At 41.7% G+C, this 15,227-nt stretch overlaps 1 protein-coding gene across 8 annotated transcripts in view; it reads left to right on the forward strand.

Moving 5' to 3' along the window:
• Window positions 1-15,227, forward strand: part of MARCHF8 (membrane associated ring-CH-type finger 8) — a 162,771-nt gene that overhangs the window by 106,613 nt on the left and 40,931 nt on the right. For 7 of the 8 annotated variants that reach the window (XM_024561203.3, XM_024561205.3, XM_045196042.2 and 4 more), the window contains exon 3: window positions 7,346-7,396. In XM_024561203.3, the coding sequence (XP_024416971.1) occupies window positions 7,346-7,396 (51 nt within the window). Of the gene's footprint in view, window positions 1-3,373; window positions 3,704-7,345; window positions 7,397-15,227 lie in introns of those variants that run through there. The other variant, XM_045196045.2, reaches the window with a different exon arrangement.

The raw sequence follows: 15,227 nt of genomic DNA on the forward strand, positions 1-15,227 counted from the left end.
TGCGTTCATCAGTGATTTTGGCCTATAGTTTTCTTTCTTTGTTATGTCTTTACCTGGTTTTGGAATTAGGATGATGTTGGCTTCGTAAAAAGAGTCTGGGAGTCTTCCTTCTTCTTGAATTTTTGGAATAGTATGAGCAGGATAGGGTTTAGCTTTTTCCTAAATGTTTGGAAAAATAGCCTATGAAGTCATTTGATCCAGGGCTTTTGTGGGCTGGGAGTTTATTTATTACAGCTGATTCAGTATCAGTAGTTATTATCTGATATACAGGCTTTCTGATTCTTCTTGATTCAGTTTTGGAAGATTATATTTTTCTAGATATTTGTCCATTGCACCTAGGTTTTCAAATTTCTTGGCATATAGTTCTTCGTAGTAATTTCTTACAATCCTTTGTATCTCTGTGGTGTCAGTTGTGATCTGTCCTCTTTCATTTCTGATTATATTTATTTGGGTCCTCTCTCTTTTTTTCTTGATGAGTCTGCTTAAAGGCTTGTCGATTTTGTTTATCTTTTCAAAGGACCAGCTCCTGGATTTATTCTTCCTTTGGATTGTTGTTTTAGTCTCTATGTCATTTAATTATGCTCTGATCTTGTTATTTCTTTCCTTGTACTTTCTCTGGGCTTTGTTGTTCCTCAAGTTCTTGTAGGCATAGGGTTAGGTTGTTTATTTGAAATGTTTCTATCTTTTTTAGGTAACCTTGTATCACCATGAACTTCCCTGTCAGGACTGCCTTCGCTGTGTCCCATAGGTTTTGGATTGTTGTGTGTTCATTTTCACTTGTTTCCAGAAACTTTTTGATTTCTTCCTTGATCTTATTATTGACCCATTCATTGTTTAATAGAATGCTATTCAGTCTCCATAAATTTGAGTGTTTTTGAGTTTTTTTCCTTCAGTTTGGTTTTTAGTTTCAGTCCCTTGTGGCCCAAGAAAATGCTTGATATGATTTCAATTTTCTTGAATTTGTTGAGGTTGGTTTTGTGTCCTATCATGTGGTCTATCTTTGAAAAGTTCCATGTGCATTTGAAAAGAAAGTGTATTTTGTTTCTTTGGGATGAAAAGTTCTATATATATCAGTTAAGTCCATTTGATCTAGGGCATTGTTCAATGCTGCAGTATCCTTGTTGATATTTTGTGTAGAAATCTATCCACTTTTGACAGTTGGTTGTTAATATCCCCTAGTATAAGTGTGTTGCTGTCTATGACTTTCTTGATGTCCTCCAAGATTTTCCATATATATTTCGGTGTTCCTATGTTGGGTGCATATCTGTTTACAATGTTTATATCTTCTTGATGGATTCTTCCCTTGAGTATTATGAAGTGTCCTTCTGGGTCTCTTTTTATGGCTTCTGTTTTGAAGTCTGTTTTGTCTGATATAAGTATTGCTACCCTGGCTTTTTTTCCCTATCCACTTGTTTGGAAAATTTTTGCCAACCCTTCACGTTCAGTTTTTGGATGTCTTTTTTTCTGAGGAGGATCTCTTGTAGGTAGCATGTGTGTGGGTCATGTTTTCTTATCAATTCAGCTCCTCTATGTCTTTTGATTGGAGTATTTAATCCATTAATGTTTAAGATTATTATTTTTATTTATTTATTTATTTTATCCTCTTTGTACCTGTGTTCAGATTATCTCTGGTATTTAGTAGCTCAAGATCCAGAGGTGTATTTTCCAACTTCTGGCAACACTGCTTGTATCTCCTTCACCTGCCTCTAGAGGGACCTTCTTTTGTGATTGAGAGGATGGGACTTCTGCGTTTCCCATGGAGGCACTGTTCAGTTCTGGTAAAAATTGTGTGTTGTTTGCTCATGCTCCTCCAGCTCCCATCTTAGTCTGTCCCAGTTTATTTCCAATAATGTATAGTTTCTGATTCCATTTCACAGGGTGAGGGGCTACTCTGTCTAAGAATGTCAGCTCTCTCCTGGTTGGTGTAGATGGCAGCTCTGTGTGGGAACTGAGGCTGCGCAGAGTCCTAAGTTCCCCTTGCTGCACCTCTTTCTGAACTCCCTGCCTTGATGGCCTCAGTGGAGTAGGGCCCTAGGACCCAATGTACTTTGTCTTCCTGTGAGGAGTTCGAAATGGGCCTTTTAAGGTGTCCCTCTTGCTGTCTTGCTCTTGTGGCTCCTCCTGCGGGTTGTTAAGCCTGCCCAGCTGGTGTTGCAGATCTTTCCCTGCTCCTGCAGGAGGTGGGGGCTTGGCACAACATTCCCTTCCTGGAGGTTCTCCCCATTCCCCAGCCCTCTCTGGCTTTAAATAATCTCAGGTGCACAGTTCCTGGCCCATTGCCCTCACAGCATGCAGCGGCCCACACTCTCCACTCTGGCCATATGTGCTGGGCTTGTGCTGAGAAATCACTTTGCTTTGCACCTTTTTGATAATCTGCACAGCTTTACTGAGCAGGAGCAAATCACACCCTCAGTCCTTTTGCCTTGTTGTCAGGCAGCTACATGTGTGCAGTCCCTGCCCACCACAAGAGCACTCCCACTGCATTGCTGTCACTCTCCAGCTTTCTGTACATGCCACCTCTCCAGAAAGTCAAGAGTCTGTCACAGTCAAGGCTAGCCACAGCCTTCCTCCTCCACCATATCTAGGTGCAGATAGTATCTCTCTCCCTCTGTGGCACTCGCCCAGTTGGCATTTGCCGCTGCAGCTATCAGTGTGCCACTAGCTGTGTGCATCGCATCTATAGCCTGGTTCTCCCCAGCGACTTTGTGTATCCATATTGCTTCTGGCCTGGGTCTGGGGATTCCCTGTCCAGGGAGGGCAGATAACTGATAAGCTGCTATCTCTAACCAGGCTCTCCATGGATGCAGTAGCCCTGGCTGCTGGTGTCATGCCTGGGGATTTTCCCCAATAACCTATAAAACCTCCTTACCACCCATTTTGAAGCATGTTCTGTACTCTTTGGCTTCCAAACTTCATATCAGCTAAGATTTCGTTGACTGTTCACTTTATTTTTCAGAAGCTCGGCTAAGTGTCTGAGTGGTGTGCAAGAGCAAGTGGACTTGGCTTCCACCTACTTGGCCGCCATCTTCCACTCTACTTAGCTTTTAATTAAAGTCTTTTTTTGGTGGTGAAATATTCTCTCTTTTATGACATGAGGATGCTTTTTTTTTTAACTGCCTGAATTTGGCAGAGTAAAAAAGCATTCCTGAATGTTTTTTGAAATTTGGATCATGAAGTTCAAAAGTCTTGGAGTCACCGAGTTAGGGACTAAGTAATAGTATAGCCCTTCAGATTTACAAAAAACCCTAGCAGTTTAGTCCACCAAAAACAGAGAGCTGTATTTGTCACCTGTTTTTGTCACACAGGTCCTAAAATTCTTGGAATCTCCTTAGTTCTGGGAGTATTATTTTCTTTTCGTAATGAGCCCCTTTCTCCAAACCTGAATCTATGCTAATGAGTTGACTCTTGGTGGTTCCCTAGAAACCTTCAGGATGGGATCTACTCACCAGAAAAACCAACCACATGAATAGAAGTTTGGGACTTCCAGCCCCATTCCTCCACCTCCAGAGAGTAAAGAGGGGCCAGAGATTGAGTTCAGTCACCAGTGGCTCATGATTTTATCAATCATGCCTACATAATGAAAGCTTTATTAAAACTCTTAGGCAACAGGGTTTGAGGAGCTTCTGAGTTGGTGAACACATCCATGTGCCAGGAGGATGGCACACCTCAACTCCACAGGGACAGAAGCTCTAGCACTCAGAATGTAAGTGCATGTACCCATTAACCCTTAATCTCCCCATTCCCCAGCCCTTGACAACCTCCAGTCTACTTTCTAACTCTATAGTTTTATCTATTCTGGATATTTTATATAATGTGTGACCTTTGCATCTGCCTCCTTTCACTTAGCATAATATTTTCAAAGTTTTATCCATGTTGTGAGTGTATCAATACTTAATTACTTTTTATGACTGAATAAAAAGTATCCTGTTGTGTGGATAATACTATGTTTTGTTTATCAAATTATTCACTGGTGGATTTTTGGGGTGGTTTCCATGTTTTGGATATTTTGACTTTGTTTACAAGGTGTATCTCTTTTCACTTTTATTTTTAACCTCCCAGAAGCTTTCCAACCTTTTGCCTTTTTAGGTTTTTAGGTTTTTATGTATGCTTTATTTCATAGCCATGACTGATTAATCATTGGTATTGGCAATTAATTCAGTCTTCCGCCTCTGATCCCTCTCTGGAGTTCAGAGGTGGGACTGAAAGTTTGAACCCTCTAATCAGGGGTTTAGCTCCATTGGCCATCAGCTCTCATTCTTAGGTGCTTTCCAAAAGTCACCTTGTTAACATAACAAAACACACCTTTAACATTATCAACAGTAAATTCCAAGGATTTTGGGAGCTTTGAGCCAGGAACTGGACAATGACCAAATATATATGAGAAATATATTTTCGTTGTCTGAATGACCCAATATTCACTTATTATAAATCACAGTATCACACAGATAGTTGTAGAAGATGAGAGAGAGAGATATCTAATGCATCCTTATCTACAAAGGGGGACCCCAAAAAACCCCAGAATTATCTACTGGAAGGTGGGCTCCATTGTGGTACAGGCTTCCTCCACTCGGTGAGTGTCCTAGGAACCCATTTGTATTAGTGTACCAGCTGGCATTGTTGTGAGAGGCTGTGTTGGGCTTCAGTTAATTTTTTTTTGAAGGCTCTTTAAATGCATTTGCTCATTTCACAATGGGCGATTTACAAGCATACCTGCCCACACCACAATGAGTATTCTGCAGTTTTTGAGCAGAAAGGGCATGACCCTGTGCCCCATCCTCCTTATTCACCTGATCTCGCCCCAAGCAACATTTTTTTGTTTCTTTGGATGAAAAAAAGGTCCTCAAAGGGAAACATTTTGCTGATGTGGAAGAGGTGAAACAAAAAATAACAGAAGCACTAAAAGGCATCAAAATCAGCAAGTTCAAAAAACTGTTTTGAGCAGTGAGAAAAAGTTTCCATGGGTGTATCACATCAAGTGGAAAGTACTTTGAAGGTAACTGAAGTTTAAACATGTAAGAAAAAAACCCACAATTTTTTTATAAATAAATTCCAGGTTTTTAAGACTCTCCCCTCGTACTTTAACCCAATGATAACATCTTACAAAGCAATATTAAAATATCACAATGAGTATATTGACACTGATGTAGTCAAGGTACAGATCCATCACCTCAGGGACCCCTCAGTTGCTTTTATATAGCTGCACCCCTTCCCTCCTGTCCCTATTCCCTCCTTAACCACTGACAACCTCTCTTTCATTGTATTATAAAGTTCTCTTGTTATTTTTAAATGTTACTATAGCAGAAAAAAGTATATATATTAAACAATAGCTGTGGTAATGTACTTATTTTGCTTTTAAGTTTTATTAGAATGCATCAAGTATTTTGCCGTGTGAGTGTAAAGTTAAGTTTGGGTTGAGAGATGTGCTTTTTAAAGGCTAGGAATCCTCCATAGCCATTTTCTAAAAAGATTTAAAACTCTGTATTGATAATGGGTTTTATCATTTGTTTAGGCACCTAATGACATAAATGACTGATTTGGCAGGTTTTCCCTGTAAAACTGGTTCTGTTCCTGGGTGTTCAGGTGTCTCACTATGCTGGTGCACACTGCTCACTGTGTACAGATTTTGAGTTTCCCACAGGCGTGTCGAGCAAACTGTGCTGTATATTTCAGTTGGTCTCCTCACTCCTACTTTTTTTTTCTGTGTCTGCTAGTTGCTGTGCACAGACTTCTCTCTCTCTTTCTCTCTTTTTTTTTTTACATGAAACATGCTTCTGATAGAGACTGGCTTGACTTAAACTTACTTATCCTGAGTGCCAGTCAGGCTGTCACGATTCAACAATAGGGAGGAGCAGGGCACTGCTGGAACCTGGCACCCTATGAGCAAGTGTGCAGGGAGGCATGCAGACGTGGGGTGACTGCCCCTCAGGGAGGCTGCAACTGGCATCTTTGTCCCCAGCATTGTTATTGGAAGGGGCAGAATCCTTCATTTATTTGACCATCTGGAAAGCACTGAGAACATCTTGATTTTTAAGCCTCGCTGGTTGTTGTGTGGACCAGACCTTCCTTCCTCCCCCCTTTTATCTGCTTAACTACATTTCAACCTTCTCTGATCTTCCCTGTGGTAATTGCATTACCTAAATAGAGAATAGATGATCTTAAAAATACAAGAAATATCGTCCCTTTGTAATATTTTTTCCTCATTTGGGTTGAGCAAGGGTAAGTGGTTTCAGGGAAAGTTACTTTCTTATTTTTAAAAATCAGATTTACATTTGGAATACTAATTTTTAAAAAAGTTACAGTGTGGAAGGTTATTATGTTCTTTTTCTAGGGCTGCCAAAACAAAATACCACAGACAGCATTACTTTAATAACAGGAATTTTCATAGTCTGGAGGCTAAAAGCCTGAGATCAAAGTGTCAGCAGCTATGGTACCTTCTGAGGCCTCTTTCCTTGGCTCGAAGATGGCTGTCTTTTCCCTGCGTCTTCACATGATATTCTCTCTGTATGTATCTGTGTCCTAATTTCTTCTTTCTATAAGGACACCATTTATATTAGGTCAGGGCCGTCCGTAACAACTGGACCTCATTTTAATATAATTACTTTAAAGACACTGTCTCCAAATACAGTCACATTCTGAGCACTGGGGATTAGGATTTCAATATATGAATTTTGAGGGAACACAATTCAGTGCATAGCAATTATGTCTTAGGAAGGGTAACTTAAAAGCAGAAAGACCAGGAAGTTATTTGAGAAATGAAGAGAACCTAAACTAACACTTTGACAACAGCAATGAAGATGATACTTGAGGTTGAGTGATGTTAAGGAGGAAGAATTTGATATAAGACTCTGTGAGTGAATGTGGAGAGATGTGAGAGGGAAGAAGCTAGCATGACACAGATTTCTCTAATTCAGGAAGAGAAACAGGATTGAAGGAATAGATGTGAACTGTGCGATGTTCCCGTTCAGTACCCAACACTTTGACAACCAAATAAACTGGGTAGGGTCAGCTGTCTTGCTCTCTTTTCCCCATCCTACAGGGGTCCTCATATAATGGACCACACCACATACAATTGAATGTGTAGTTTATTGCCTCTGAACCTCCATTTAAATGTGTCATAATACATTTAATACCCTCTTAGTTTTACAGTTAATTCCAAATTCCTGTTAAGTTTCTTTAGTGCAGAGACTCTTGTTTTATTCATTTGCTGAATTCCCCAGTACTTGTTAGCTAACTCAGATGTTTGTGTTTAGCAAATGCTAGTTGAGGGAATGATTTGTCAGTAGGATTGTTATGATCAGTTGCCTGTTCTTTGTACATTTTAATCACTTGTTTCCTTTTCTTGCAGAATGAGAAGACTTTGGGACGTTCCGTGAGTCATTCAAGTATCATTTCTAAGGTAGAGTGCCATTGAAATATGTTATTTGCAGAGACTGGGGATTTTGTATTTCTAACCTTGCATGTGTTATACTCTTCTTTGGAAGACACAAGCTTATTGATACATGACCTTAATCTGCTGTCAGACCATACAGTGAGCAGTGTGGCAGTTGAGTTTTCTAGTGGGCAAATTCTGTGTGTGCTGGGGGCAGTGACTAATAGAAGGAACCCATTTCTTCCAGTAGGAAGCATTTACTTTCAGGTAAAGGAAATCCCAGGGAGTCACCAGAGAATCTGTCACCTCAGTTAAGAGTGCATTTGACTGATAGTAACAAAATCCAACTCTGGTGACTTAAATAATTATGCATTTATATGGTTCCAGTGACAAGATATCTAGAGGTAGATGGTTAAGGCTGATGGAGTTGTTAACAGAGGTTGCCAGGAACCCATGCACTTTCTGTTCTCTGTGTGCCACCTTCCTTATTATCACATTGTCAATCACATGCTCAGCACCTCGTGGTCTCAAACTGGAACTGGACTTCTAGGCACCAAGGCTGTGGCCCTGGTGGGAATGAGAATGATGAAGGGTGGATGGTTGTGACCATTGAGAGTTGTACTTTTCGGGAGGAAGGCCAAAGCTTTCCCAGAAGCCCCACTCGGCTGCCTGACTAATGCTTACATCCCACTAACCAGGACTGGATTACAAGGCCACCTTTACTTGGAAAGTTGCAGGAAAAGGAAGGCTAAGGAGGTGAATCTGATGCACCTGTGGTGTAATCACTTGCGTAGCTACTGCAGGTAACCGAGGAGCCAGCAGACAGTGTGTCACATGCAGTGAGCTTGCTCCCAGGTATTGCTCACCTCTCAGCCCACACATGGGCTCTGACCAACCTCTTGTCCATGCAGGTATGTCCATGGAGGTTCCTTGCAGGGATGACCTTCTCCCCATGCCTATGTCACTTGGCCTGACACAGACCCTGACAGGAAAGCCTGAGCAACATGAAAAAACTTGTCCTGCTGTCCCAGGCCTCCTAAGTACTCTGAAATAAACAGTCATGTTAGATGCCATTTTAATTTACAAACTACATGGATATTTTCATTTATATCAACCTCTTTTTTGAACCAAATCAGAATTTATCAAATCCTTTAAAACCATCAGTCTGGGCATAGGCATATTTGTGATCTAATCATATCGTTCATCCACTTAATTTTGCATAAAAAGAAAAGTTTATAGTGCTTAGTATGGCACTGAAGGCCATTTGCAGAGTGTTCCTCTGTTCATTCCTGACCTGATCTGGCCCCCAACTAGTCACTCAAACCACAGGCTTAGGCCACCTCATATAAATGCTTTCCCCAGATTCTCCCTCCTTTTCCAACCTCCATTTATTTTCTTTTGCTGTTCCCTCAGCTAGGAATTAGGGAGTTACAGAACTGTGCAGTGGTGGATGATTTCTGTCTGAGTGTAAGGGCAGGTTTTGAGAAGTGATGTGCAGATCTAGGGAGCCTGTATGATTAAGTTGAATTAAACATTTAAAAGCTTATAGTAGCACTCATTGCCTTTGCCCTAATGGCTAACAGATCAAGGAGGGCATTGTCCTGTGCCTCAAATATGTGTCTGTTCATGGTTTTAGTAAAGAAAAGTTTCCTCTTACAGTTAAAAAAAAAATTGTGAACCACTGGCTTACAGTGTTCAAGGAACATTTTATGGGCATGGCCCAGGCCTGGGGTATAGGTGTTCTGAGTTGCTTTGTGAGGGTTTTGAGGTTAGATGGACAAGGATTTACTTGCCAGGTGACTTTGAGGAAAGATCCTTCTCTGAGCTATAATTTCCGGATGAGTAAAATTAGGGCAATAAAACAACCTTTACGGTTATTGTGAGTCTTACAGATAATGTTTGCAAGGAGTTGTGAGGCAGCTGTCTCATTGTAGTGAGTCAGTAAAGTGACTCTTGTTAAACATTGTTGAACCCTGGTGATCTTGTATTAATTGGGTAAGGATAGTCCTTGATGGTAGCTATTATTATTTTATTACTGATCAAAGGCACAAATGTTGCTTTAAAATAACTTACACCTCTAGGTGAAAATTAAGAAATCTAATAAAATCTCTGCCTTTCTCCTTTCTTCATTTTTGCACCCATTTGTATTGTGGGTTCTTTGGTCCAGCCACTGAGTTCTAGGTACTGGCATAAAGTGATGAGGAAAACAAATATGCTCTATAACATCAAGCTTTCCTGCCGGTAGGGTTGGAATTTTTTTTTATTCTTTCTTTTTTTAAATTTTATTTATTGATTTTTAGAGAGGGGAAGGGAGAGAGAAGAAGAGAAACATCAATGTGTGTTTACCTCTGGAGTGTTCCCCACTGGGGACCTGGCCCACAACCCAGGCATGTACCCTGACTGGGAATTGAACTGGCAACCCTTTGGGTCACAGGCCAGCACTCAATCCACTGAGCCACGGGTGGAATTTTCTTAAAAAGCAGTTTTAGTCCCATACTGACACTTTCAGGAACAGGGGAACTGGAAAAGCCTCAAAGCTTTTTGATATAAAGCAGGTCCAGGAAAATCTGGGCCTTTCTTTTTTAAAGCAGGAGTTCCTACACAAGTAACTGGGATCAAAGGAAAATCTCAGGAGTGGTGTGAGTTCACATAACTTTCTGGTATGAAATTTTTTTGCAAAATGTACCCCTTCCATAGGTAAGTTCATACGGTATGGAGTTGTTAGGCATGAACCAGTTAAGTGAGGCTTGGAGAGAAGGGCAGGACTGCTGTGAAAAATAACCTTGGTTTTGAGAGTGCAGTTCTGTCTTGTAGTATTTATAAAATGAACCTGTTGTTTGAGGCCACTTTCAGACCAGGACACGTAAAATTCTTATCTTCATTGTAACAGACATACTTAAACAGATGCGTCATACCCTTGAGATAGAACAGTGATTTTCAACCAGTGTGCTACAAGAATTTTTATTTATTTTGATTTTAGAGAGAGGGGAAGCGAGGGAGAAAGAGAGGGTGAGAATCATCAGTGTGAGAGAGAAACATCGATTGGTTGCCTTCTGTGTGCTCCCTGACCTGGGACCAAACCCTACCCAGGTGTGTGCCCAGATTGGGAATCAAACAAGCAACCTTTCAGTTTGCAGGATGATGCCCACCCAACTGAGCCATACTGGCTGGGGCACTGCAAGAATTTTTAAAACACGCAATACCTGACCTCATGTCCCTCACATTGTCAAATAAAAAAATGACAACCTCCAACACACTACCCATCCAGTGTGAATGGATCAAGATTATACGTATTTTTTGTCAGATCTGCAAGAACATATATATTTTTTGGTGTGCTGCAGAATTTTAATAATTAATTTATATGCAACATGAAATGATAAAGGTTGAAAATTGCTGAAATAGAGGATATAAAGAAAGATCACAGCATTGACATGTTTTATGTCATCTGAAATCTCTATCATCTCTGTCAGGAGAATTATTCTGCCAACTGAACTTCCAATTGGGCTCAGCACTGGTTTGTGCTCACATTAGTCAATTGTAGTCTGTTATGCTCCTGCAGTTTTCTGGCTCATGAAGTTAGACATTGAGAATAGGTAAAAAAAAAAAAAACTTTCAATAAGAAAAGTTTAAGGTCTTCACAGATCTAGATTTTGTTACAAAGTGCTAGAATGTTTCATTGTTTATTTCAGTTTCTCCATGTTTCATTTTAGCCTCAGAAACCACACTCAACTTACTTTTTATTTTAGCATAATCAATAAAACATATTTATTTTTTTCATAGTTTAAAAAACATCAGTATTTTCTTTCTTTTTCTTTTTTTAAAATTTTTATTGTTATTCAAGTACAGTTGTATGCCTTTCCTCCCCATCCCTTCACCCCACCCCAACTGAACCCACCTCCCTCCCCCACCTCCACCCTCCCCCTTGGTTTTGCCCATGTGTCCTTTAAAGTAGTTCCTGTAATCCCCTCTTCCCACTGCGCCCCCCCCCCCACCCCCGGCTATTGTTAGATTGTTCTCAACTTCAGTGTCTCTGGTTATATTTTGTTTGCTTTTTTCTTCTATGGATTATGTTCCAGTTAAGAGTGAGATCATATGGTATTTGTCGCTCACCGCCTGGTTTATTTCACTTAGCATAATGCTCTCCAGTTCCATCCATGCTGTTGCAAAGGCTATAAGCTCCTTCTTTCTCTCTGCTGCATAGAATTCCATTCTGTAAATATACCATAGTTTTTGGATCCACTCGTTTGCTGATGGGCACTTAAGTTGCTTCCAGTACTTGGCTATTGTAAATTGTACTGCTATGAACATTGGGGTGCACAGGTTCTTTTGGATTGGTGTTTCAGGGTTCTTAGGGTACAATCCCAGCAGCGGAATTGCTGGGTCAAAGGGCAGTTCCATGTTTAGTTTTCTGAGGAAATTCCATATTGTTTTCCACAGTGGCCTCACCAGTCTGCATTCCAAACCAACAGTGCATTAGGATTCCCTTTTCTCTGCATCCTCTCCAACATTTGTTTGTGGATTTGTTTATGTTGGCCACTGTGACTGGTGTGAGATGGTACCTCATTGTGGTTTTGATTTGCATCCCTCTGATGGCTAGTGATGCTGAGCATCTTTTCATATGTGTCTGGGCCCTCTGTATGTCTTCCTTGGAGAAGTGTCTGTTCAAGTCCTTTGCCCATTTTTTAATTGGGTTGTTTGTCTTCCTGGAGTGGAGTCGTCACACTCAATTTTCAAAGAAGGAATCTGGCATGTTGGACAGAATGTGCAACAGGCTCCTAGGTTGGTGGCTGTTTACCTGTGTTTAAAGTGGGTATCGAGCAGAAGATGGCGGCAACATAGGTGGGAGCGGAGTCCACTTCCCCTCAACACCAGGGAAATACCTAGCTGATCTGAGGAGCAGAGCGAACAGCCAACAGTATTCCAGCATATATGAAGATCAGAGACCAAAGATAGAGGACATTGAAAGATCTGACGGTAAGAAGAGTGCTTAAGGACAATAAGGTCCCCGGACCAAGGACCACGCGGTACAAGGGCGGCAGAAGCGCCAGCCCAGGCGCAGGGGCTGCTGCAGGAGTCTTGGTAGAGGGCCAGGCTGAGCTGTGAGCAGCCAGGTGCTTGATTGGACCAGGGGGGCTTGAATAGGAGGAATTTCTCAAAAAGAAAAAGAAAATAGAGACACTCAGGGGCTAGTTAGAGAACTCTCCGCAGCAGCCTCGGCCCCTGACGCCCCTCCCCCCTCCGCCCCTGGACTGGGAGCACCAGATAAGCAGCCCTGGCGCTCACCTGAGGCCCGGTTGCACGCACGCGATTAGCGAACTGCGGGCACACACCTGAAACCTCCGAGAGCATCTGGAGCAGAGGTTAGCTGCTCCACCCACAGGCCCAAAACCTCGGACCCCAGTGCTGCGTGATTCAGTCCCAGGGCAGCCCCGCCCGCCCGAGAGACTCAAGCCCAAGGCAGCTGAATCCGCTGGCTGCGGGCTCCAAGCACAAAGCCGCCTCAGAGCTTCCCAAACCCAAAAGCCGCTGGATCCCCCTGCTGCTCGCGCACGCCTCCCAAGCCAAAGCAGCTGGAGCCCCTGCTTGCGCTTCCCAAGAACAAAGCTGCTGGATTGGCTGATCAACGGCCTGATTGCCTGCCAGGGACCACACCTACAACGCCTACCTTACACCTGCGCACAGAGCCCTGCAGGGCCTACTAGCTCTCTAGGACAAAGGCAGAACACCCAGCAGAGGGGAGCTGCAGGGTTAGGGGAGACTGCAGGCTGAACAACAGCGAAGAGTGTGGCCCAGGAAGGGAGAAAAGTGAAACCAATCCTTCCAACCACCCCCTCCCGTTGCACAGACAGGACGACCAGCAGAACTAACCTGACCGGTTTAAAGCTAGCAGAAGATTTTTTTTTTTTTTTCCTTTCCTCCTTTCCCCCTGAATTCCTTCTTCCTCTCTCTTTTTTTTTTTCTTCAATCCTTCTTTCTCCCATCCTTTACCATTTTTAAGTCTTCTTCCTGCCTTCTTTTATCTATTTCTATGTTTTAATTTTTGTTAAAATTCCTTCTTATCATGCCTCCGATCTTTCTTTATTCCTTCTTCCCTCCTTCCTTCCTTTCCTCCTTTTCTATTTCCTTTTTCCCTCCTTCCCATTTTTTTTCCTTTCTTTCTTCCCCCCTTTCTCTTTTTCCCACAGGTGAGACAACAAAACTGGGAGTGCTGAAAAGACTAGAGTTAGACCGTGTTAAACCCATAAACGTCAGTTCAAGACCAGTGAGCACAGGAGATTAAGGAGACAGCACCACTGAATCCCATTGGCATTCTACCATAGAAGTTCATACCATAAACCCAGGGAGACAGAATAGAGCAATTTAAGAAGCAGAGGCCAACAAGAAGAGTCTCACAAACAATGGGAAGACAAAGAAACAATTCCCAAATGAAAGGAAAGGAGGAAGTCTCAGAAAGAATGCTAACTGAAAAAGAGGCAAGTCAACTATCAGATACTGAGTTCAAAGCAATGGTCATCAGGAAGCTCACTGAGCTCTCTGAGCTCAAAGAGAACTACCAGAAACTACAAGGAAACTACAATGTACTCACTGCAAACTATATCAACATGAAAGAGGCAATAGAAACTATCAACAAGAGCCAAGAGGAAATGAAGAATACAATTTCTGAATTGAAGAACACAGTAGAAGGAATGAAAAGCAGACTTGATGAAGCAGAGTATCAGATCAGCGAGCTGGAGGACAAATGAGAAAAAAACACCCAGAAAGAGCAGGAAAAGGAAAAGAGGCTCAGAAAGAATGAAGAGGGATTAAGGAAAATGCAGGACAACATGAAACGTAACAATATCCGTATAATAGGAATACCAGAAGGAGAAGAAGAAGAGCAAGGGATAGAAAACCTGTTTGAAAAAGTAATGATGGAAAATTTCCCTAATCTGAGGAGAGACACAGTTACACAAATCCAATAATCACAGACAGTCCCAAACAAGAGGAACGCAAAGAGACCCACTGCAAGACACATCATAATTAAAATGGCAAAATACCAAGACAAAGAGAGGATCTTAAAGGCAGCAAGGGAGAAAAAGGAAGTAACATACAAGGGAGCCCCATTAAGGTTAGCAACTGACTTCCCAATGGAAATGCTACAAGCCAGAAGAGAATGGCAAAAAGTATTCCAAGTAATGAGAACCAGAGGCCTGCAACCAAGACTACTTTACCCAGCAAGGCTCTCAATCAAGATAGAAGGCCAAATAAAGAGTTTCCCAGACAAAAGAAGTCTAAAAGAATACAGCTCCACCAAACCAGCTCTGCAAGAGATGCTAAAGGGACTGCTTTAAGGAGAAGAAGGAAAAGAGAAAGACAGAGGAACACAGGTAGGAAATAATGGCAATGAATAACTACCTATCGATAATAACCTTAAACGTAAATGGATTAAATGCTCCAGTCAAAAGACATAGAATAGCTGAATGGATAAGAAAACATGACCCACACATACGCTGCCTACAAGAGACCCATCTCAGGACAAAATACCTACACAGACGGAAAGTGAAGGGCTGGAAACAAATTTTCCAAGCAAACGGACAGGAAAAAAAAGCAGGGGTAGCAATACTCATATCAGACAAAATAGACTTCCAAAGAAGGGCCATAAAGAGAGACCCAGAAGGTCACTTCATAATACTCTAAGGAAGAATCCACCAAGAAGACATAAACATTGTAAATATATATGCACCCAACATAGGAGCACCCAAATACATAAAGAAAATCTTGGAGGACTTCAAGAAAGATATTGACAGCAACAAAATTATAGTAGGGGACTTTAACACCCCACTCTCAAAAATAGACAGGTCTTCCAAACAACATATCA

Source organism: Desmodus rotundus, chromosome 4 (genome assembly GCF_022682495.2).
Source record: "Desmodus rotundus isolate HL8 chromosome 4, HLdesRot8A.1, whole genome shotgun sequence".
NCBI classification, from domain to species: Eukaryota; Metazoa; Chordata; class Mammalia; order Chiroptera; family Phyllostomidae; genus Desmodus; species Desmodus rotundus.